The sequence below is a fragment of the Littorina saxatilis genome, linkage group LG7 (assembly GCF_037325665.1).
Source record: "Littorina saxatilis isolate snail1 linkage group LG7, US_GU_Lsax_2.0, whole genome shotgun sequence".
Taxonomy (NCBI): domain Eukaryota; kingdom Metazoa; phylum Mollusca; class Gastropoda; order Littorinimorpha; family Littorinidae; genus Littorina; species Littorina saxatilis.
This window is the reverse complement of record NC_090251.1, coordinates 14,736,937-14,763,150: the sequence shown is the minus strand read 5'-3', so window position 1 is coordinate 14,763,150 and position 26,214 is coordinate 14,736,937. Positions and strand designations below refer to the sequence as shown.

The 26,214-nt window shown below is 42.0% G+C and overlaps 1 protein-coding gene across 1 annotated transcript in view; it reads left to right on the top strand.

Annotated features, from left to right (window-relative positions):
* Positions 1–9,416: 9,416 nt before the first annotated feature.
* Positions 9,417–26,214, top strand: part of LOC138971943 (endothelin-converting enzyme 1-like) — a 41,795-nt gene continuing 24,997 nt past the window's right edge. The window contains exons 1-4 of the mRNA XM_070344789.1: positions 9,417–11,209; positions 17,823–17,894; positions 24,877–25,017; positions 25,852–25,938. Coding sequence (XP_070200890.1) covers positions 10,508–11,209; positions 17,823–17,894; positions 24,877–25,017; positions 25,852–25,938 — 1,002 coding nt within the window. The 5' untranslated portion in view covers positions 9,417–10,507. The remainder of the gene's footprint in view (positions 11,210–17,822; positions 17,895–24,876; positions 25,018–25,851; positions 25,939–26,214) is intronic.

Genomic DNA, 26,214 nt, shown 5'->3' with positions numbered 1-26,214 from the left:
TCCCCTTTCAGGGGCCGTAGAATTTTTCATCCAGTTTTGTCCTTTTTTTTCTCCAAAATTGATATTAGTCGGAAGAAACAAGCACACGTGTGACACGTGTGGTGGGGGTATTTCCCGGCGAGTTTTCAGTGTTGTTGTTGTTATTGCGAAGCGAAGCGGCTTCACAGGGCGGAAGGCAGTCAGTTTGTGCATCAAACAGTGTTGTTGTGATGGATGGATGAGTGAGTGATGAGGGTGAATGAGTTAGTTAAACTGTGACTGAATATCTATTGATTGATTGATATTAAAGTGAACATTAGGGGGGGGGGGGGGGGTCGAAATGCACCATTGTGCACTCGCCTTGATGTAAGGAACACTACTGCAGTCTCCAACAGCTTCAAAGTGGGTTAGACAGGCTCTTGATAAAGACTGAGGCAAATGTGCCAAATTACACATTGTCTTGAAAGAAGGAAAAATCTTCATTTGTCACCTTTCTGCACTTTTTTGACTTTGAGTGCATAGCCACAATGGTCACAGACAAGATGCATCAACCAGATTTGAAAAAGACCCCAAACTGAACTTGTTATGACTATTTGTAACCCCTCTCACCTTTTTGACTTGGCCGTACCCAAGCAAAAAGGCAAAAAAAATCATAACTAATTCCATGTTGACTTTTTGGTGGGGTGGACCTATTGTTCCAGACTCGCCTTGATTAGAGCAACACTAGTGCAGTGTCCAACAGCTTTAAAAATTTGTTTTGACCTCTTGACAATGTACATGTCAACAATCCCTGACTATCCCTGACTGTTGTATAGTAAGACAAAAATCTTCATTTTTCCCCTTTCTCCACCTTTTTGAGTGTCAGTGCATAGCCACAATGGTCACAGAAAAGATGCAGCAAACAGATTTGAAAAAGACCCAAAGGTGAACTTGTTATGACTATTTCTAACCTTTCCTACCTTGTTCACTTGGCCGTACCCAAGCCAAAAGACTAAAAAAAATCATAACTAATTCCATGTTCACTTTTTGGTGGGGTGGACCTATTGTTCCAGACTCGCCTTGATTAGAGCAACACTAGTGCAGTGTTCAACAGCTTTTAAAATTTGTTTTGACCTCTTGACAATGTACATGTAAACATGTAACCCTAATCCCTGACTGTTGTGCAGTGAGAAAAAATCTTCATTTCTCCCTTTTCTCCACTTATTTGTGTGTCAGTGCATAGCGCATAGCCACAATGGTCACAGAAAAGATGCATCAAACAGATTTGAAAAAGACCCAAAACTGAATTTGTTATGAATATTTCTAATCTTTTTTGGACTTAGAAAAAAACAACACCCAAAATCTTCCTTTTTCCCTTCTTCAAAATTTGTCCCAAAAAAACCAACACCCAAAATCTTCATTTTCCCCCTTCTTCACTTTTTTGACTGTCAGTGCATAGCCAGAATGGTCACAGAAAAGATGCAGCAAACAGATTTGAAAAAGACCCCAAACTGAACTTGTTATGACTATTCACCTTTTTGACTTGGCCGTACCCAAGCAAAAAGGCAAAAAAAATCATAACTAATTCCATGTTGACTTTTTGGTGGGGTGAACCTATTGTTCCAGACTCGCCTTGATTAGAGCAACACTAGTGCAGTGTCCAACAGCTTTTAAAATTTGTTTTGACCTCTTGACAATGTACATGTCAACAATCCCTGACTTGTGTAGTAAGAAAAAATCTTCATTTTTCCCCTTTCTCCACTTTCTCTTTCATGAGGAAGGGATAATCACACATAGTACGCCAGTGAGGTTAGAATGGTGAGGTGGGGTCTGAGGCTGGTAAGGGATTTGGGGGTAGGACCGACGAGAGGGCACGGATTCGGCGGTTCGCCGTGTCGAGTCAACTTCATATAGATCTGTGTGCGATCAACAGCCCCAGCCGATCTGGATCTGTTCAAGTCAAAAGTAAAGTCAAGGATACGAAGAAGTTTACCGAAAAACATCGATCCCAAGGACTCATGTTGTAACTTTTCAAAGCAGTTACATTCAATCAAAGCTCTATCCACATTAAACCGAACGGGAATCGTCGAAGATCCACGCAACTTCACTGCAATGTCGAAAACGAACTCATAATGTCACCGCAGATCTATAGTTGGTTTTGGTTTTGTGTCGCAGCAAAGAAACGAAGCAAATCTCCGGCTTTTAGACTATTTCACACTAAAAAAACGTTCATTTAGCGGGTTATTAAAATATATTTCTTTGAGGTTGCAAGGCAATGGCATCGCTGAGATGTACTCCTTCGAACACACGACACAGGTTAGAAATTGACTTCATTTGGGCGCTTTTTACGGCCAAAACAGAGTGAGCTTTTTGACGGGTTTATGGAAAAATCACTTCGGGGGCAGGTCTAAAATCCTGTGTACAGTGCCAAATCATACATCATTCAAAAGAGCAAAGTATGTTCTTTATTCTAACATATGGGCTAGGGTAAGTCATAGATATAAATAGACAGTGTCTGTCTATTATATCTGTAGGCAAGTGTATTCCATTCCTTCGATAGTCTCGTCATCTACACTTGCGTGAACAATGCAATTTTGAGTCTGTTTTGCATAAAAGACCTGCGAGATTTGTAGAAGTCAAAACAACAACTTACAGTCCAGCCTCTCAACTTTCGTTCCATGCAATTTGTTTGTCTGTGCGTATAGACTGAGGGGTGCCCCGAAATGATTTGTAATCACAACATTCACAGACTTCAAATACGCCATTGAAAACTCGTCCACGTGCGTTTTAGATATACTTGGGACTAAAACTGTCGTACCTACCAAAGGCCGCTTCGCGTAAGAAAATGACTACCAGAGTCGCAAGGCTCGGGATTTTTTTTACAAGAAATTTATATTTCGTTGTTCTAGTCCGAATGAATATGAAGATATGGCGAGTTGAAAACGCCGAATCTTTCGCCAGAAACACGTCTGTTTCTACACCGGAAAGAAGGAATGGACTGAGCTACTAGAAGCACGGCGCCGTGCGTACAATCGATCGAATGATGTTATTCACACAATACCACTTGGCGATCTCTAAAAAATCATTTAAAAACGAACTAGTTGACATGTAATGAAACTATTTACTGAAATCAAGAAGTATCTTAGTTCTAGCCGTGCATATGACACACCCTTTCGCGAAAGCACACTGAACCGTGCGTATACGCATTCGCACCCGCAAACCACCAACCCAGGCGGTTTATCCAGATCCAGATCCAGATCCAGATCCAAGGGAAGTAACTCAGTGAGTATAAACATGAGCAAGAACCGCAACCCGAACACACTCGTAACACCTTAAAAGACTACGACTTGACCTAGACATAATTTGCTGACAATCATTATTTTCATTCTTATTTTCATTCATTCTCACTACAGTCTGAGTATTGACATACATATGACGACACAAGTGGACAGTGAACAGTATATGTGTGATTTAATTCTATCAGATATTCATGCACACAAGCACATGCAAACACACTGTGACACTGTAAAAGTTCCTGAAGTTTCATTTTCTGGACATTTGCGTTAAAGTTTTCAAGACAAAAACGTGTTTAGCCTGTGGACAATTTCTACCGTAGAGGAAAAGAAAGAACTGTAATTTCACAAGAACAATATTTTTGAAACAAAGTGCTTTACAAGAACAATGTTATTTTTTTTGAAAACTGTTAGTGTTACCTAAATTTCCGAAGACTTCTATCAAGTCAAGTGTTTGCTCAAACAAAAACAGAGTTAGAAAATTTGTCTGAGTATACCCAAATCTGCTTATGACCGGAATGCTCCATTTTTGTAAAATCCCAATTAACTTTGTAATCCTAAGTTGAGGAGGAATGTTGTGTCCATGACCCTATTATTCCGATCCATGTTTTATACATACTATTTAGTATATTGCACCCTGGGAGTCTTAGCACTTCCGCCCAGCACTCAACCACCATTCACAATCATGTGCCAAACCTGAATAAATATCAAACAAAACACACGAGCTGTGTTGATTCCCTGTTATCACTGATAGCGGATGAATGAAAGATATTACAGCCGGTTTGTACGGAAAGAAATCGTCTGATCTCGATGCCACCACTTCCAAGTTGACAGCAGCTACCACGCAGCAATGCACGGGGAAATCGTGCTTCGAAACCCATGCACACCTGGAAGAGTTTCTCAACAACTCAAACGCTCCTTGCGACAACTTTTACCAGCTCGCCTGCGGTAGCTTTAAGTCGGCTCGGAAACTGGACCCCGGGCGAGATGTGTACAAGGACGTCTTCCAAGAGTTGCAGCAAAACAACGAGGCTGCGCTCACTGACATTTTGAGCGGGGTCAGTGGTATTGTGTTGTGTTTTTTCTGTCTTTCTTACAAATTGTAATATATTCGAAAATAGTGTGGGGACACCTTTGCAATGTATCACATTCTTCAGGCAAAGAGAACCTTGGCAACGAGTTGAAATTATGGCTACATCGTGTTATAAGCAGTAATCAAGTTGTGACATGGTGAAATTCGATTCATTCCACAAACTTTATGTTTGTGGTCAAGGGACATAACTACATAGCGGACTGTTGACGTAGAGAGTTTATTTAGGACAGTGTTCTTGTATCAATGTTACCGGGCCTTTCTTACGTTCGTTTTAATCAATGGCGTTCTTGCGCGTGTATGTCCGAATGTGTGTGTGGGTGCGTTTGTCTATTCAGTTTGTTTGTTTGTCAGTTCGGCTGCAGACGTGCTTGCATGGTTACTTTTTAAAATACGTTTCTGTGAAATGTGAAACGTAGACAGTGGTAGAGCCACACACATGGACACAAACCTCGTAACTTGGGCTCTGGCAAACGGGAAAGTTTCAGGTACATTTCTTCTCGACCATGTGCACCAACTGTAAGATCTGCCGAGGATTCTTAATGATGTTTTGTATTGAATGGTATTCCACTTGGACATACACCAAAAATCAGCTGTTTGATGGATATCTGTGCACGGTAGACTGATTTCATGCAGAATAAACTCCGCACATCGGTTATGGTTTCACTTACGAAAGTAATTCAGGTAGCAATGTCAACTCCTCAAGTGAAGCAGCCAGGCTGTTCATTTTAGGAATGTATCCGAGTGAAATTATGCCCATAGCACATGAACACCCTGAGAATTTCTGAGATCATGGTGTAGGTATCTTTAAAGGTACTGAACTTGTCAAATCCAGGTGCACGGAGCCCCTGGGGCTTTTAGTCATACCTCATGTCATGCAGCTATCCGTTAGAAGAACTACAAAAATTTCATTGACTTGCACCCAAAGAGTCAAGAACTGCGATTTTTGTACGAATTAATTTCGTACTCGGACCCGGCTGGTCTTGGCCTATTTTTGGATCTAAATTTAGATCAGGTAGATCACCACATCATGCACAAAAAGACACGTCACTAAGCAAACTATGTCAGACGTCATCATGAGTTTGTGTAAAACAAAATGGAGGCCGAAATCACTCAGTTGAATAGAACTCCGACCAAACACCACGTAATAACTAGGTTAATTTATGCACTCGCGTGAACAAGAAACTGTCGAGCTTCACAGATGTCGTCGTTGGGTAGTTTTGGGTTTGTTTTACTACCATAGGAGGATTTTTGAACTGTAAATGCACTCAGCTGCAACAAAAACGCAAAACGAAGGCTGTGACTGCACTGTGCTTTTAACAAGAAAATTAAAAGTTATTGAATGTATAGCCGCCTGAAGCGGGAAACAGTTATTGGTGATACGGGACAAACTTGAACACACAGCTAAAATCATCTGCCTTGGCTGCTTCCTGTGAGTTGTGGGACATTTGTTTTCCTGTGTCAATGACATGATATCGTTCGGTCTGAGACGTTTGTTCTGCAAAACAAAGTTGTCGGTTGGGGGGGGGGGGGGGGAGGGGGGGGAGGGTATATGTTCAAGAAGAAGGATGTCATATCCCATTTTTTTAAACATTAGTTGGCGTTTAATTCATAACATTCAACCGTCCACACACAATGTATTTTATCCATCCTTCAACAAAATATCCCATGTTGATTATAACTTGCATACGTTTGTGTTACAAACTACCTGGGAACCCCCCTAGAATGAGTGAATGTTGTGATTGCAGAGTCTGCCAAGATACCTGAACCAGAGTTCAGCCGAGCGGAAAGTGAAGGCGTTCTACAGCTCCTGTTTGGACGACTTCCACAAGGAACATGTCAAAGCAACGCCCCTCATCCAAAAGGTATTGACTAGCTTGTTACAACATCCATAACCAGATAGGCTGCTAACGTTTTTCATTTCACAATCAAAAAACAAGAATGGGTCGTTAATGGACGTTTAAATTTTGAAGAAAAAAACACACACACAAAATTGAGCTTTTTTTTTAATTTTTTAATGTATTGCTTTGTCCAAAATTAAACGTTTCATTACCTAGCATGTTCAATTCTTCTTATTTCTGTCATAAATCAACCTTGGGTTAAAACTTCCTATGTACAAGTTCCAAATAAAAAACCATGTTCTTCATTTAATCATATTCCTTACATTTACATTTGCACGTAAGTTTTATTTCGCTACTGAATTTCTTTCCTTCGTCTTGCAATCATTTTTATTCTTATCTTATCGTTAGTTTCTTTCTTTCCATTTCTTTTTCTTGTTTTGGTTTTTCTTTTATTTTCTCTTGAATGTTCCTTTTCTGTTTCCCTAATTTTTCTGTTTCCCTAATTTTTCTGTTTCCCTAATTTTTCTACTCATCTGTTTCTTTTCGTTCTTCCATGTGTCATTCTGTTTTTCTTCCTTTATCCCCCTGCTGCCTACAAGTTTTCAGTGCCTGCGTTTTCAAGTTTCTCTGTGATACTAGGTGGTTCCACTGCTCGGAGGCTCGTTCATCCTGGACCAAAGTTGGAACGGCAATGGGTGGAACTTTCAAGACGCCCTGTCCAAGACGCAGGCTGACCTCTACGTGGACGCTCTTTTCGCTACCCGGACCAGAGTGGACCAGACAAACTCTTCACAGAACATCATCGCTGTAAGATATGATTGTGGGTGGTGGGGGAGGGGATGCTCTTTCCGTTTCTTCCGTTTTTTATATTTAGTCAAGTTTTGACTAAATATTTTAACATCGAGGGGGAATCGAAACGAGGGTCGTGGTGTATGTGCGTGCGTGTGTGCGTGCGTGTGTGTGTGTGTGTGTGTGTGTGTGTGTGTGTGTAGAGCGATTCAGACTAAACTACTGGACCGATCTTTATGAAATTTGACATGAGAGTTCCTGGGTATGAAATCCCCGAACGTTTTTTTCATTTTTTTGATAAATGTCTTTGATGACGTCATATCCGGCTTTTCGTGAAAGTTGAGGCGGCACTGTCACGCCCTCATTTTTCAACCAAATTGGTTCAAATTTTGGTCAAGTCATCTTCGACGAAGCCCGGGGTTCGGTATTGCATTTCAGCTTGGTGGCTTAAAAATTAATTAATGACTTTGGTCATTAAAAATCGGAAAATTGTAAAAAAAAAATAAAAATTTATAAAACGATCCAAATTTACGTTTATCTTATTCTCCATCATTTGCTGATTCCAAAAACATATAAATATGTTATATTCGGATTAAAAACAAGCTCTGAAAATTAAATATATAAAAATTATTATCAAAATTAAATTGTCCAAATCAATTTAAAAACACTTTCATCTTATTCCTTGTCGGTTCCTGATTCCAAAAACATATAGATATGATATGTTTGGATTAAAAACACGCTCAGAAAGTTAAAACAAAGAGAGGTACAGAAAAGCGTGCTATCCTTCTTAGCGCAACTACTACCCCGCTCTTCTTCTCAATTTCACTGCCTTTGCCATGAGCGGTGGCCTGACGATGCTACGAGTAAAATGGCATTGCGTTCAGTTTCATTCTGTGAGTTCGACAGCTACTTGACTAAATATTGTATTTTCGCCTTACGCGACTTGTTTTATAGTTTGGTTTAAACATGATTTTATTCAGATAACATAGGGTGGCATATATAATAAGAGAAAAGAGAAACGTTGGACCATTCAACAAGCTATGCTTATATCAAGTGTGAGAGTAAGTAAGTGAGAGCCAAAAGAAAAATGTTTGTTTGTTGCATTCAGACAATAAAGTTGTCTTGAATTGAATTGAATTGAATATTTACATCTACACAGAAAACGTCTTGTACGGGTATGAAGGTCAAACTTAACGCTAATACCCCTAAACAAAAAACATCCGATGAAAATAAAGAATTTCAATAACAATCTAAAGCAATCATGAAAGGAAGAAGAAAGGGAAGGTTGCGGGACTTCAGACTGCAATTTTTCTTTTGTTTGTTTCTGTGCTTGTGTGAAACTGTACTAGTTTTATCTGTGACGCCAGCATGGTCATTACCTGAGGTACTGAACGGAACTGTCTGACACGCATGACAGTAAGGTATAGTTTTGTGTTTTGCGTTGCGCGAGAGACCGACATTGTGCTAATGACAAGCGATGGCGGGTCGGGGAGGCTTAATTAGCCTACGTAAATAAGCCCGTCTTGATGCGTATTACTGCGTGTTTGAATTTAAGCCGCCACCACCACGACCACCAACAACAACACAAACAACAGGAACAACATGCACAACAACAACGACGACATCAACAACAACATTAACACAAATATCAACAGATTTTTGGAGGTCTTAAAAGGGGGGTTTCACTGTATCAGTTCGCTGTGGGGGAGGGGATAAATGGTCTGTGGGGAGGGTCACCTATTTGCATGCTAATGAGACTGCGGCCACGGTCAATGAAGACAGTGATTGTTCGCTGAGAACTGAACCGCGACTAACCGCGTGCAACCTTTCCGCAACCAGCGTTTGCTGATTTGGGGATGGCGGGGCAAGGGGGTGGGTGTGCGGGAGAGAGAGAGAGAGAGAGAGAGAGAGATAGAGGGGGGAGACAGAGAGAGAGGGAGGAGAGAGAGGGGGGAGAGACAGAGAGAGAAAGGGGAGGGAGAGAGCCAGAAAGACAGAGAGAAGGGGGGGAGGAGAGAGAGAGAGAAGGGGGAGGGACACGTGGGGAGGAGAAAGATAAGGGTGGAGAGAGCGAGAAAGAAAAGACAGAGAAATCGAGAGAGGTGGGTCGATCATCCACAGAACTTAGTGCTTGGAGGAGAGAGGGGAGGGTAGTGAGTAGGGGGGGGGGGAGGGGGGGGAGGAGGGGTGTGTTTCAAAACATGTAGGTCTTGATCGCAAGACCAAGACGGCGAAAATGCTCGATATCTAGAGCGTATGATTCTTCGGGAAAGGGTACAGGGAAGCGGGGGTGAGAGGGGGAGAGAATGGTGTGTGTGAGAGAGAGAGACAGATGGAGAGAGAGAGAGAGGGGATGTGTGTGTGTGTGTGTGTGTGTGTGTGTGTGTGTGTGTGTGTGTGTGTGTGACAGAGACAGAAAGAGAAATTAGATATTTAGGTTTGCAATCTTTTTCGTCACTAGAACTGAACCCCGAACGAATCAATCTTGACGGTCACAGAGACAGATACATACTTTCACAAATACCAAACTGGCAGTAACAAGCAGAGCGAAGTCGATCCAATTTAATTGTCGGAAGGCGGTTTGCCATTGTGGTTTCAGAAAACCATTTGTCGTGTTTTGTTGCCCATTGTTTCGTTCGGACATGCTACTCAGAACGTGAGGGAGAACTTCATTTCGAAACGTTACTCAACAAAGTAAGCAGCGTCCACGAAGTCAGCAGAAACGATTGTGTAAAGCGCAACTTATCAGTCTTGCACACTGGCTGCAGGAGAGAAGACTCAAAGAAAAGACATCGATAACGTTTCTAAAAGGATGAATCATCATACTGTGCATTTGATCATTTCAGAAGAAATTTTTCTACTTGATTTTCTTGACTGATGAAAGACAGCGCTTGGTGAGACACACTCTTACACCTTCGTCACCATCGCCACGACAATAACACCATCAGCAGAAGCTGCAACAGTCGGTCTGGTTTTTATGTGGGATTTTCGTGTGTGTGTATGAGGCTGCTTTTCAATTTGAAGTTTTGAGCTTTGCTGGGGAGGCTTTCAGCTTACAGGACTACTTACATCATATTCTTGTTGACTGTTGAGCAGCAACGTGAGAAGACATAACAGAACATAACGTGCTAACAAGGCAGCGTCCTTTTTGTTCGGATTTTCATTGGGATTGCACAGCACTCCGCAATATGCTGAACAATTTGGTCAATTGAGAATCTGTAGTTGTTGTTAATGTTGTTGTTGTTTTAAAACCAGAAATAGGTCGTTATTTTGGATAAGGCAGCGGGCATTGTGGAGCTCATGTGGTTTTGTGTTCATTCTCCTGTCGACAATTTTCCGTGGTAAATAGACAAGCATGTAATTGAACCAGTACCGTGGGAGTGCATAATAAAGACAGGGGAAGAAGAAGAAGGTATCAGAAAGGAAGGAGCAAAACAAGAAGAAGAACAACAACAACCTCCGCCACCACCACAAACACCACCACCACCAACAACAACAACAACAACAACAACAACAACAACAACAACAACAACAACATGGCGGACGAGTTCAACACGAACGACAAGAACTCAATCTTCGGAGACTCGACCATGATCACATTCCGCGCGTTTAGGTTCGGCTTCCGCGAGATTCTGCTTGGACTTGTGGCCGCTTTTCTCCTGGTGCTGTGCCTCCTCTTCGCCGGGCTGTTCGGACATTCCGCCGTGGAGCTTAAGGAGGCCAAGGTGGGTCGCTCCAGGGCGGAGAACGTTTGCAAGAACAGCATGTGTCTCAAGACCTCAGGCCACCTCATGGAGCTCCTCAACGTGTCCGTCAGCCCCTGCGACAACTTCCACGCCTTCGCCTGCGGGGGCTACAAGGTGAAGAACCCGGTGGACCGTTACTTGTTCGGCCCAGGTGTGCTGACACAGATGAGGCAAGTCAATGAGGATCGTCTCATGACCATCCTCAGCGCCCCCTCAAAGAAGTACACTCCGTGGTCGGCCGAGAAGAAGCTGAAAGACTTCTACCGATCCTGCACCGACGACTTTACGCGCGAGCAGCTGAAAGCGAAGCCTCTGCTGGACAAGATCATTTCCAAGCTGGGCGGATGGACGGTGCTTAACTCATCATGGAACCCGAGTACCTGGAACCTGACCGCCGCGCTGATGGTCGTGCAGACTGACTTTTGGGTGGACGCTTTTTACGCGCCTAGAGTGACCTGGGATAGCTTTGGCAGTCGGGGTCGCATTATTTCGGTACGCTGTTTTTTTGTTTTTTTTACCAGCTTCTTTTCGGTTTTTTGTTCTGTTTAAATTGAGTCCGTTTATACATTGATTATCTATTGGTCCTTTTTACATTTAGTCAAGTTTTGACTAAATGTTTTAACATGGAGGGGGAATCGAGACGAGGGTCGTGGTGTATGTGTGTGTGTGTGTGTCTGTCTGTCTGTCTGTCTGTGCGTGTGTGTGTGTAGAGAGATTCAGACTAAACTACTGGACCGATCTTTATGAAATTTGACATGAGAGTTCCTGGGACGTTTTTTCTTTTTTTTTTAAAATGTCTTTGATGAACTCATATCAGGCTTTTTGTAAAAGTTGAGGCGGCACTGTCACACCCTCATTTTTCAATCAAATTGATTGAAATTTTGGCCAAGCAATCTTCGACGAAGGCCGAACTTAGGTATTGCATTTCAGCTTGGTGGCTTAAAAATTAATTAATCACTTTGGTCATTAAAAATCTGAAAATTGTAATTAAAATTATTTTTTTTATAAAACGATCCCAATGTACGTTCATCTTATTCTTCATCATTTCCTGATTCCAAAAACATATAAATATATTATATTTGGATTAAAAACAAGCTCTGAAAATTAAAAATATAAAAATTATGATCAAAATTAAATTTTCGAAATCAATTTAAAAACACTTTCATCTTATTCCTTGTCGGTTCCTGATTCCAAAAACATATAGATATGATATGTTTGGATTAAAACTACTGAACCGATCTTTATGAAATTTGACATGAGAGTTCCTGGGTATGATATCCCCCGACTTTTTTTTCATTTTTTCGATACATGTCTTTGATGACGTCATATGCGGCTTTTTGTAAAAGTTGAGGCGGCACTGTCACACCCTCATTTTTCAATCAAATTGATTGAAATTTTGGCCAAGCAATCTTCGACGAAGGTCGGGGTTTGGTATTGCATTTCAGCTTGGTGGCTTAAAAATCAATTAATTACTTTGGTCATTAAAAATCTGAAAGTTGTAATTAAAATTAATTTTTTTAAAACGATCCAAATTTACGTTCATCTTATTCTTCATCGTTTTCTGATTCCAAAAACATATAAATATGTTATATTCGGATTAAAAACAAGCTCTGAAAATTTAAAATATACAAATTATGATCAAAATCAAATTTCCGAAATCGATTTCATCTTATTCTTTGTCGGTTCCTGATGCCAAAAACATATAGATATGATATGTTTGGGTTAAAAACACGCTCAGAAAGTTAAAACGAAGAGAGGTACAGAAAAGCGGTCATTGTGAAAAAATGCAGTGCGTTCAGTTTCATTCTGTGAGTTCCACAGCTTGACTAAATGTAGTAATTTCGCCTTACGCGACTTGTTTGTGCTCACCTGAGCAACCAGGAATCATATAATAAAGTATTAGTGGGCAAAAGAATGCTAACGTTGAGTTTTTACATTTAGTCAAATTTTGACTAAATGTTTTAACATAGAGGGGGAATCGAGACGAGGGTCGTGGTGTATGCGTGTGTGTGTGTGTGTATGTGTGTGTGTCTGTGTGTGTGTAGAGCGATTCAGACTAAACTACTGGACCGATCTTTATGAAATTTGACATGAGAGTTCCTAGGAATGATATCCCCGGACGTTTTTTTTTCTTTTTTTCGATAAATGTCTTTGATGACGTTATATCCGGCTTTTTGTAAAGGTTGAGGCGGCACTGTCACACCCTCATTTTTCAATCAAATTGATTGAAATTTTGACCAAGCAATCTTCGACCAAGGCCGAACTTCGGTATTGCATTTCAGTTTGGTGGCTTAAAAATTAATTAATGACTTTGGTCATTAAAAATCTAAAAATTGTAAAAAAAACGACGATTTTTTATAAAACGATCCAAATTTACGTTCATCTTATTCTTCATCATTTTCTGATTCCAAAAACATATAAATATGTTATAATTGGATTAAAAACAAGCTCTGAAAATTTAAAAAAAAGGCAGTGAAAATGACGAGCCTGTTTGGCGCGGTAGCGGTTGCGCTGTGCTTCATAGCACGCTTTACTGTACCTCTCTTCGTTTGAACTTTCTGAGCGTGTTTTTAATCCAAACATATCATATCTATACATTTTTTTGGAATCAGGAACCGACAAGGAATAAGATGAAAGTGTTTTTAAATTGATTTCGAAAATTTAATTTTGATCATAATTTTTAATTTTTTTAATTTTCAGAGCTTGTTTTTAATCCAAATATAACATATTTATATGTTTTTGGAATCAGAAAATGATGAAGAATAAGATGAACGTAAATTTGGATCGTTTGATAAAAAAGTTTTTTTTTATTACAATTTTCAGATTTTTAATGACCAAAATCATTAATTAATTTTTAAGCCACCATGCTGAAATACAATACCGAAGTCCGGCCTTCGTCGAAGATTGCTTGGCCAACATTTCAATCAGTTTGATTGAAAAATGAGGGTGTGACAGTGCCGCGTCAATTTTACAAAAAGCCGGATATGACGTCATGAAAGACATTTATCGAAAAAAATAAAAAAAAGTCCGGGGATATCATACCCAGGAACTCTCATGTAAAATTTCATAAAGATCGGTCCAGTAGTTTACTCTGAATCGCTCTACACACACACAGACACACACACACACACACACACACACACACACACACACACACACACACACACACACACACACACACACACCACGACCCTCGTCTCGATTCCCCCTCTATGTTAAAACATTTAGTCAAAACATGACTAAATGTAAAAAGAAAACAAGTCGCGTAAGGCGAAAATACAACATTTAGTCAAGCTGTCTTCTTCTTCTTCTTCTGCGTTCGAGGGCTGAAACTCCCTCGTACACTCGTCTTTTTTGCACGAGTGGAATTTTACGTGTATGACCGTTTTTTTACCCCGCCATTTAGGCAGCCATACGCCGTCAAGCTGTCGAACTCACAGAATGAAACTGAACGCAATGCAATTTTTCAGCAAGACCGTATACTCGTAGCATCGTCAATCCACCGCTCATGGCAAAGGCAGTGAAATTGACAAGAAAGGCGGGGTTCTAGTTGCGCTGAGAAGGATAGCACGCTTTTCTGTACCTCTCTTCGTTTTAACTTTCTGGGCGTGTTATTAATCCAAACATATCATATCTATATGTTTTTGGAATCAGGAACCGACAAGGAATAAGATGAAAGTGGTTTTAAATTGAGTTCGAAAATTTAATTTTGATCATAATTTTTATATTTTTAATTTTCAGAGCTTGTTTTTAATCCAAATATAACATATTTATATGTTTTTGGAATCAGGAAATGATGAAGAATAAGATGAACGTAAATTTGGATCGTTTTATAATTTTTTTTCTCTACAATTTTCAGATATTTAATGACCATAGTCATCAATTAATTTTTAAGCCACCAAGCTGAAATGCAATACCAAAGTCCGGCCTTCATCGAAGATTGCTTGGCCAAAATTTCAATCAATTTTATTGAAAAATGAGGGTGTGACAGTGCCGCCTCAACTTTTACAAAAAGCCGGATATGACGTCATCAAAGGTATTTATCAAAAAAAAGAAAAAAAGTCCGGGGATATCATTCCCAGGAACTCTCATGTCAAATTTCATAAAGATCGATCCAGTAGTTTACTCTGAATCGCTCTACACACGCACACGCACACGCACAGACAGACAGACACACACACACACACACACACACACGCACAGACACAGACACAGACACACACACACACACACACACACCACGACCCTCGTCTCGATTCCCCCTCTATGTTAAAACATTTAGTCAAAACCTGACTAAATGTAAAAAGAAAGGAAGAAAGAACAAGTCGCGTAAGGCGAAAATACAACATTTAGTCATGCTGTCGAACTCAGACAATGAAACTGAACGCAATGCAATTGTTCAGCAAGACCGTATAGGCTACCCCACAGGCACTCGTCACGAGGTGGGGGTGGCCTATGTCTTGGCTGTCACTTGTGATGGACGGGTCTTTTCTTATGGTTTATACGTAGTAGTCTTGAGAGCGCACAGGCCCCGCCCACTTTGATCCCGACCCGCTCGTGACGAGTGCCTGTGGTATACTCGTAGCATCGTCAGTCCACCGCTCGTGGCAAAGGCAGTGAAATTGACAAGAAGAGCGGGGTAGTAGTTGCGCTGAGAAGGATAGCACGCTTTTCTGTACCTCTCTTCGTTTTAACTTTCTGAGCGTGTTTTTAATCCAAACATATCATATCTATATATGTTTTTGGAATCAGGAACCGACAAGGAATAAGATGAATGTGTTTTTAAATTGATTTCGAACATTTAATTTTGATCATAATTTTTATATTTTTAATTTTCAGAGCTTGTTTTTAATCCAAATATAACATATTTATATGTTTTTGGAATCAGGAAATGATAAAGAATAAGATTAACGTAAATTTGGATCGTTTTATAAAAAAATGTTTTTTTAACAATTTTCAGATTTTTAATGACCAAAGTGATTAATTAATTTTTAAGCCACTAAGCTGAAATGCAATACCGAAGTCCGGCCTTAGTCGAAGATTGCTTGGCCAAAATTTCAATCAATTTGATTGAAAAATGAGGGTGTGACAGTGCCGCCTCAACTTTTACAAAAAGCCGGATATGACGTCACGAAAGACATTTATCGAAAAAAAGAAAAACACGTCCGGGGATATCATTCCCAGGAACTGTCATGTAAAATTTCATAAAGATCGGTCCAGTAGTTTAGTCTGAATTGCTCTACACACACACGCACAGACAGACAGACAGACAGACACACACAGACACACACACACACACACACACACACACACACACACATACACACACACACATACACCACGACCCTCGTCTCGATTCCCCCCTCTATGTTAAAGCATTTAGTCATAACTTCACTAAATGTAAAAAAAACAAGTCGCGTAAGGCGAAAATACAATATTTAGTCAAGTAGCTGTCGAACTCACAGAATGAAACTGAACGCAATGCCATTTTTCAGCAAGACCGTATACTCGTAGCATCGTCAGTCCACCGCTCATGGCAAAGGCAGTGAAATTGACAAGAAGAGCGGGGTAGTAGTTGCGCTAAGAAGGATAGCACGCTTTTCTGTACCTCTCTTTGTTTTAACTTTCTGAGCGTGTTTTTAATCCAAACATATCATATCTATATGTTTTTGGAATCAAGAACCGACAAGGAATAAGATGAAAGTGTTTTTAAATTGATTTGGACAATTTAATTTTGATAATAATTTTTATATATTTAATTTTCAGAGCTTGTTTTTAATCCGAATATAACATATTTATATGTTTTTGGAATCAGCAAATGATGGAGAATAAGATAAACGTAAATTTGAATCGTTTTATAAATTTTTATTTTTTTTCACAATTTTCAGATTTTTAATGACCAAAGTCATTAATTAATTTTTAAGCCACCAAGCTGAAATGCAATACCGAAGTCCGGGCTTTGTCGAAGATTACTTGACCAAAATTTCAACCAATTTGGTTGAAAAATGAGGGCGTGACAGTGCCGCCTCAACTTTCACGAAAAGCCGGATATGACGTCATCAAAGACATTTATCAAAAAAATGAAAAAAACGTTCGGGGATTTCATACCCAGGAACTCTCATGTCAAATTTCATAAAGATCGGTCGAGTAGTTTAGTCTGAATCGCTCTACACACACACACAGACACACACACACACGCACACACACACGCACATACACCACGACCCTCGTTTCGATTCCCCCTCGATGTTAAAATATTTAGTCAAAACTTGACTAAATATAAAAAGAAGAAATCGTGTCAAGCTATATCAAGGAAAATATGCACTTTGATGAACGCTATCTGCTGGACGGTTTATAATAGAAAGGGGGGGGGGGGGGGGTTATTTTTAAAGAGATAGGCGAAATAGTCATGAAATGTCGTTGACCCGATGAGGCCAAAAACGAAAGGATAATTATGTTGGATAATGGTAACCGGACCGGTACCCTAATGGGGGGGGGGGGGGGGGGGAGGGGGGTGTGTATTCTTTAAAAAGAATAGCAATTCAGTCATGACATTTCGCCAAAGGAGTGAGGCGAACAACAAAAGATTATGTTGGATTAAGGTATCCCGACTGACCCTATGTTTTGTACCAATCCTTAATTTGTGTAGACACCACTCCGAAAAAACACACGATTACGTTCTCACAAAATGGTACACTCATCATTCCATCACCACGGAAATTGATGCCTGCACAATACATACATTCAAAGACAATAGAAACAAAACCCGACCTACTGACCCTACTTTAACTTTTAACATCTTATCCCTCATCCAGCATTTAAACGTTTTTTAAATTAAACTTTTTTTGTCTCCCCTGAGTGATGTTCACATGACAGACTTGACACCAACTTTACCCAAACTTTCAAACGATTTTTGTCGGCACCGGGTCAAATCAAAATCGCTGCCTATGTGGACAGTGCAAGTCAAGGCCGTTCGCATGGTAGACTTTTCGCTGACTTGGCCTCGACAACTCGGGAGCAATTTGAAACCGACAAAAGTTGGGGGAAGGTTAGGTTGAAAGTCTGGCATGTGGACGGTACTTTACAAAGCAGAGTGTTGTTGCAGATCTTCCCAGGAGGCACGGGAAGATACATGAGATGGAGTGACTACACCTCTACGTCGACCACAAGCGTCAAGGTGAACAAAGCCTACACGTTGTTTATCTCATTTCTGACCCTTGATCTTGGCTTCTGCTCTTATCTGACTGGCTGGATGGTTGTATGTCTGTCTGACGGGTTGAATGGTTGGTTAGCTGTCTGTCCGACAGACTGGATGGTTGACACAGAAACACACATACACACGTACACACACACACGTACACACACACACACACACACACACGCACACACACACACCCTCACTCACATCATCTTTCGGGTAGTTTTCCATCGGACTACTTTAACACAAAGTCGGCTTCTTTGCCTTTCGGCCTGAATCAGCATCGGCCGAAGTCGGCCTCATTCGGATCTTGGCTTATTCCGGCCATTGCAGACCGAGGTAGGCCGATTCAGACAGAATGCCGATTAAGGCCGCACATTCGGGGAGGGATTGTTTGCCAGAGTCAATTTTGTGCAGACTCTCCTCGGTGTCCCAACACAGCCCGTGTGCACGCATGCGCACGATAAAGATCCCAAGCTCACAGCTCAATCTCAAAGTCTCAGGGCTTGGTAACATGAAAACACGCATGGAGGAAAAAGAATGTGAAATGGGTAGCACCTGATTGCGTTGACAGCTCGCTTTCCCCAGGGAGAAGGCAGTCTGAATTTCCATGAGGACTATGATAGACGCTCGCTTTCCCCAGGGAGAAGGCAGTCTGAATTTCCATGAGGACTATGATAGACGCTCGCTTTCCCCAGGGAGAAGGCAGTCTGAATTTCCCCAGGGAGAAGGCAGTCTGAATTTCCCCAGGGAGAAGGCAGTCTGAATTTCCCCAGGGAGAAGGCAGTCTGAATTTCACCAGGGAGAAGGCAGTCTGAATTTCCATGAGGACTATGATAGACGCTCGCTTTCCCCAGGGAGAAGGCAGTCTGAATTTCCCCAGTGAGAAGGCAGTCTGAATTTCCCCAGTGAGAAGGCAGTCTGAATTTCCCCAGGGAGAAGGCAGTCTGAATTTCCCCAGTGAGAAGGCAGTCTGAATTTCCCCAGTGAGAAGGCAGTCTGAATTTCCATGAGGACTATGATAGACGCTCGCTTTCCCCAGGGAGAAGGCAGTCTGAATTTCCCCAGGGAGAAGGCAGTCTGAATTTCCCCAGGGAGAAGGCAGTCTGAATTTCCCCAGGGAGAAGGCAGTCTGAATTTCCCCAGGGAGAAGGCAGTCTGAATTTCCCCAGGGAGAAGGCAGTCTGAATTTCCCCAGGGAGAAGGCAGTCTGAATTTCCCCAGGGAGAAGGCAGTCTGAATTTCCCCAGGGAGAAGGCAGTCTGAATTTCCATGAGGACTATGATAGACGAATTCCCGAAATAACTCTTTTGGTTTTGTATGTGTTGCGAAAGAGTGAATACCCTTGTGTATGTGTTGCGAAAGAGTGAATACCCTTGTGTATGTGTTGTGAAAGAGTGAATACCCTTGTGTATGTGTTGTGAAAGAGTCAATACCCTTGTGTATGTGTTGTGAAAGAGTGAATACCCTTGTGTATGTGTTGTGAAAGAGTGAATACCCTTGTGTATGTGTTGTGAAAGAGTGAATACCCTTGTGTATGTGTTGTGAAAGAGTGAATACCCTTGTGTATGTGTTGCCAAAGAGTGAATACCCTTGTGTATGTGTTGTGAAAGAGTGAATACCCTTGTGTATGTGTTGTGAAAGAGTGAATACCCTTGTGTATGTGTTGTGAAAGAGTGAATACCCTTGTGTATGTGTTGCGAAAGAGTCAATACCCTTGTGTATGTGTTGTGAAAGAGTCAATACCCTTGTGTATGTGGTGTGAAAGAGTGAATACCCTTATGTATGTGTTGTGAAAGAGTCAATACCCTTGTGTATGTGTTGTGACAGAGTGAATACCCTTGTGTATGTGTTGTGAAAGAGTGAATACCCTTGTGTATGTGTTGTGAAAGAGTGAATACCCTTGTGTATGTGTTGTGAAAGAGTCAATACCCTTGTGTATGTGTTGTGAAAGAGTCAATACCCTTGTGTATGTGTTGTGAAAGAGTGAATACCCTTGTGTATGTGTTGCGAAAGAGTGAATACCCTTGTGTATGTGTTGTGAAAGAGTCAATACCCTTGTGTATGTGTTGTGAAAGAGTCAATACCCTTGTGTATGTGTTGTGAAAGAGTGAATACCCTTGTGTATGTGTTGTGAAAGAGTCAATACCCTTGTGTGTGTGTTGCGAAAGAGTGAATACCCTTGTGTATGTGTTGCGAAAGAGTCAATACCCTTGTGTATGTGTTGTGAAAGAGTCAATACCCTTGTGTATGTGTTGTGAAAGAGTGAATACCCTTGTGTATGTGTTGTGAAAGAGTCAATACCCTTGTGTATGTGTTGTGAAAGAGTCAATACCCTTGTGTGTGTGTTGCGAAAGAGTGAATACCCTTGCATTTGTGCAAACAAACATTGCCATGTGCTTCCTGTGAACGTGTTTGAGAAACGCCCTCTCGCTAGTGATTGGCCTGTAATTTCACGTGGAGCCATAGAAAACATGACCACAGTCAACATGTATTAGCGTATCACCAATTCTTGTCCCAAATAGAAACATTTTCTGAGAGGACGTTAACTCTCCCCTTTAGTTTTTTTTTTTAACATGTGGGGAGACTCAATGCGTTGGGAGAGGTGACATGACTCGTTTGTTACCGTTCTCACGAGATCAGTTACTTTTTGATGGCCGCTGCCATAGGAAGGTGACATTGAGGAGGCACGTGACCTATCGCCACTGGTGGCTTTCATTTTGTTGAAACCAACTTTTTGTTTGTTTGTTTGCTTAACGCCCAGCCGACCACGATTGAAACCAACTGGCGGCTTCCATTTTGTTGAAACCAACTTTGTCATCTGTGCTGTTCCGGAAATGAGCTGCGCTTTTTTGGAACTCAAACAGTATCATGTCACTGTTGTCCCATTTGCGCTGTTTCGGAAATGAGTCTGTTTATAGCAACACACACTTGTCTGTCATGTACACCCCATGCAAGTCTCTCCGTCTCTACCTCGCTCTGCCTTAGTGTCTGTGTGTGTATCTGTCTCTCTCTCAATCTCTTTCTCTCTCTTTGTCTTTGTCTCTCTCGATCTCCCGATCTCATGCCGCTCTCTCTCTCGAGTCATTTTCTCTCACCCGGTGTTCATTTATCTGTTTGAGTCCGTCTCGAGTCACTCTCTGTCTATCTGTCTGTCTGTCTGTCTGTCTGTCTCTCTCTCTCTCCGTCTGTCACTTTTCTCTGTCTCTCTCTCTCTCTGTCTGTATGTATGTCTGTGTCTCCCTCTGAGTCTCTCCGCCTTTGTCTTTCTATCTATGTGTGTGTGTGTGTATGTCTCTCTCTCTCTCTCTCTCTCTGCTCTCCTCTCCTCTTCCGGTGGCTACAGCTTGCAGCAGCACAGTTTTTCGCTCCAGCAATTCATTTGAAGAAGATACGAAAATGCCGGTCGTTGGACTACCAACTGCCATGGAAGCTGCCTTGACGGGTCTGCTAGCTGACCACTACGTCAAGTACTGGAAGGTCACCGGAGAGGGAGAGGGAGCTACGGTCACATTTGGAATGCACAGCAAAGAGAGCCAACAAGCCGCCATTTGCCGAACTAGCCAACGCAATGTCAACAAAGCCCCTTCGCAGTTCAGGCGTGACAGACAGCGAGCCCAACAATTTTACTGCAAAAAGGTACACGTTTCCTCCGTTGACACAGCCGATAACTCGAGTAATCATGCTATCACAACATCAGCTACAGGCCACAGGGACACGCATGTCAAAGCAGATGATACCAGAAATGCACAAACAATGAGAGTACACGCCGACGAACGCATTGACAGTGAGGCGAGCTGTGTTGTAAACACCGAAGCACGTACATCACGAAGCCGAATTTCACACATTCCAGGGCCAACTCCGCAGCAGTCCATTGACTCCACGTGCGTGGCCATTGACAGTGGCAGTGACAGTTTAAGAACAGAGAGCGATACAGCGGGACCTGTCGAACATCAGCTGGCTGAAGCTGAGAGGTTTGCCTTACAAAGGGACTACAACCTCGAGGTAGTAAAATCGCTCGCTTCAGAACTGACCCTCAACCTCACGACGCAAAAGGAACTGAAGTCTATGCAAGATAAAACAAGGAACACTTTTCTGACCAGAGTGGTGTACGATGCTTCATGTAAACAGTTGATCGCAAAATCTGATGATTTCTTGTTCACCTACGACTGTACTAAAGCTGAAACACTGTACTGGGCGTTTCTGAGGGACAAAGCAGACATGATGACGGACCAAACCAAAAGACTGACATTCATCGAAGAGACCAAAGATGTGCGACGAACCTACTACCGACGCGAGATAGACCATATGGACCAAGGACTTGCATGTACTGGTCAATCTTCTCAGGGTTTACTTTCACAGTTGAACTTTCGTGTGTGAAAGACTGTATCGGTAACATACGGGTCTGACATTGGAAATACCATGTCAGTCAAATAAGGTTGTACGTGTACGCGATCGATCTCGATGAGTATTGTATAATGCCAAAGCCGACCACACCCCTGATTCCCCCCTACCCCCCTTGGTCATGGGCAAATTGCCTAACCAGTAAACCATTTGAGTCTTGAGTCTCTCTCTCTCTCTCTCTCTCTCTCTCTCTCTCTCTCTCTCTCTCTCTCTCTCATCCGACTCCTGGCACACGGTTCAAAGCAGAGGTCTTGTGTTAACTTGAGTGCACGTGTACCCAGCAGGAGGTGGGTGATTCGGGTCAGAAGTGGGGTAAGCACTTTGGTCTTCAGTCTTTGGGTTCTTGCTTTCAGTGGAGAAGATGCCAACACGAAATTGCACTATGCTCTTCTATTTATTGTCCTTGTCTATCGGACACGAAGAAGGGCAGCTACAATCGCCCCAGGCCGAGTCACAGAGTTGACATGATCAGTACACAGCTTCACGGTGTGTCATGTTATACATACCAGCTGATGGTTGAGTCCAAAACTAGTGCGGTGGCTAATGACAGCTGCTGTATATAACTTCATTCATTGAGAAGATTAGCAAAGCTATATATACTCTGTTTTCTGAGCCTGGACCATTGAGACGGTTACCTCATAGATCTGTTCATTCTTCAGTATACTCCCATTCCACACAATCGTTCTAGGTCCCGTTCCCGTACCGACCAAGGACGGCTGCCACAACAATGGAACGCTGCGCAAACGGCCGTTTTTGGCATCTTTGAGCAGCGTCTGACCATAGTGGCAGCCGTCCTTGGTCGGTACGTAAACGGGACCCAGAACGGATGTGTGGAATGTGGGTATAACAACTCAGTGTGTGAGAGCGCTACCGTTGCGTTACCGTTCTTTTAAGTTCCTTTGGTGGGTTGGGTTGAGGTTCTATTACCGTTCATTCTGATCGGGAGGGGAACGGCTAAAAATTTGAACATGCAGCCCTACCGTTCAAAGCAGTTCCGTTAACGATCATTTACGTTCCATTGCGGTTCTCTCCCGATCCCTCCCGTGCCCGCACCATTCCTTGGTCGGCACTGGAACGAAACCTAGAACGGTTGTGTGAAATGGGGGTATAAGACCTGACCACTTGGCTTATGGTGGAGACAGCTGGAAGATCTCTGGATATAATTGAAGAGGAGTAGTCTTCCTTTCAGAAAAGGTGTACTCTGTCTTGCAGATTAGAAGTTTGTGCTGTCGGAGCTGGGTAAAGGGAGTGGCCGGGGAGGGGAAGGGGGGGGGGTGTAAGAGAGGGGTAAGAGAGGCGAAAGAAGAAACTGGACAGGGAAAAGTCACTGCCTGAAGCATTCAATAAAGCCAGGACAAAATAAATTACGACATGCAGGTTTTCAATTCATATTTTTGCAAAGTATCTGCACAAGCATGTGTGCCTCTGTGAGTATGTTCGTGGCTGCTTTCATGGGGTGCCTGTATCCTCAGTAATTTGAGGATTTCTTTTATCTCTCTTTTTCTGACACCTTTGATTTAACGTCATTTTTACAGGACAGGTTGTTTTTCCTTTCACAAGTTTCAGTTGTAATTTATAAGTTGTAGTAGTTTGACCTTATTGTTTTAGTACAAGTAGAACAAGAAATTCCTCCGAGGTAGGAAAAACACCCCCGTGAAAGGGAAATAACCTTCTCAGTTGGTGGCAGTGAGAATGGTTATTTCCCTTTGACCATTAATATGTCCCTCTATAAGTCCTTGTATAATTTTAATCCACCAATAACTCCCTAACCGTGTGTTTGACTGGTCCCAATTTTTGTAAGGACCGTGTCAGGAATGTATAGAACCTGTTCACCAAGTTTGGTGACGATCGGTCCGTTCATTCTTGAGATCTATATGCGAACACAAACAAACAAACAAACAAACACATCGAGCGAATCCTATACACACCCCTATACCGGGGGTGTAAAGAAGTAGAGCCGAGGGGAAGAAGTAGAGGGATATCCGGCTTCGCCGGGATAAAAGCGTTGTGGACAGTGACCTTCTAAAAATAGTAACGGGAATATCCGGCTTCGCCGGGATGAAAGCGTTGTAGACAGTGACCTTCTAAAACAGTGACGGGAATATGGATTGACGCCACACGAAGGAAGGGAGATAAACGCGCAAAACACTGGAGAAGATAAGGAAGAGTTACTGGGAATGGATGTAGTGGATCTACAGAAAAACCAAAATCGGTTCAGCGCTGCGCGCTGAGAGCACGTGTTGAAAATTCTCATCGACCAGGTTGTGACCGGGGTCTACCTGAGTATGCCCACCAATTTTGAAGCAGATCCATCGAGAACTTTGGCCGTGCATCGCGAACACACACACACACACACACACACACACACAAGTCGTATATATATAGACTAGATGAATACCCGCTTCGCCGGGTAGCCGGCTTCTCCGGGAAGAAGTAGAGTCGAAAACTCTGCAACACATGTAACCCAAATACAACATGTGCCCGTACACTACCGCTTCGTTTATGAAAACATTGCTTCGGCCATGTTGATTTTTATCAACCAATTTTCTTGTTACAGCTGCAGGGAGACTACAAGAAGTTCATGACGACAGTGGCGACGCTCCTAGCACGTGATGCTCATGTCAGCGACTCGCGTGTGAATGACAGGATCGGCACCTTTGTTGGCGACGCGTATGAAGTGGAATCAAAAATTGCTAGGGTAGTATGCTTTGTCTACCTGTCTGTGTGTCCTTCTGCCTGCCGATCTGTTTTTGCGTATTTAGTTGTTGTTGTTGTTGTTGTTGTTGTTGTTGTTGTTGTTTGTGTTTATGTTGTTGTTGTTGTTGTTGTTTGTGTTTATGTTGTTGTTTATGTTTATGTTTACCCCCCGCGGGTTAGGGGGAAGAATTTACCCGAAGCTCCCCAGCATGTCGTAAGAGGCGACTAACGGATTCTGTTTCTCTTTTTACCCTTGTTAAGTGTTTCTTGTATAGAATATAGTCCATTTTTGTAAAGATTTTAGTCAAGCAGTATGTAAGAAATGTTAAGTCCTTTGTACTGGAAACTTGCATTCTCCCAATAAGGTAATACATTGTACTACGTTGCAAGCCCCTGGAGCAAATTTTTGATTAGTGCTTTTGTGAACAAGAAACAATTGACAAGTGGCTCTATCCCATCTCCCCCCTTTCCCCGTCGCGATATAACCTTCGTGGTTGAAAACGACGTTAAACACCAAATAAAGAAAAGAAAGAATGTTTATGTTTATGTTGTTGTTTATGTTTATGTTGTTGTTGTTGTTGTTGTTGTTGTTGTTGTTGTTCTTGTTCTTGTTCTTGTTGGTTGTGGTGGTGGTGCTGATTTATTTTTAAGCAAAATTCAGCTGGGTTTTTGTTTCAGAGAGATTGTTTGCTTGCAATGTACAATACTATTAACTAGGCGAATACTGATACTACAATGTAATAGAGGTTAAGGAGATATGTGATTCCTAGAGGCATTCATATATATTCATCTCTAATTTTTCATTTAATGCATTTTGTTGTGCTGTCTTGTCCAGTTTGCGTCCAACACCCGCTTCTCAAGGGATGCCTTCAGCCACTCACAAAAGGTGACTTTGGATCAACTCAAGCAGAGCTTTCCCGAGGTCAGTGAAGGTAGTCCTGTCAGCTGAAATAACTCTTAAAGGTACTGAATTTGTCAAATCCATGTGCACGGAGCCCCTGGGGCTTTTAGTCATACCTCAGGCAGCTATCCGTTAGAAGAACTACCAAGTTTCATCGACTTGCACCCAAAGAGTCAAGAACTGCAATTTTTTTTACGAATTAATTTCGTACTCGGACCCGGCAGGTCTTGATCTATTTTTGGATCTAAATTTAGATCAGGTAGATCACCACATCATGCACAAAAAGACACGTCACTA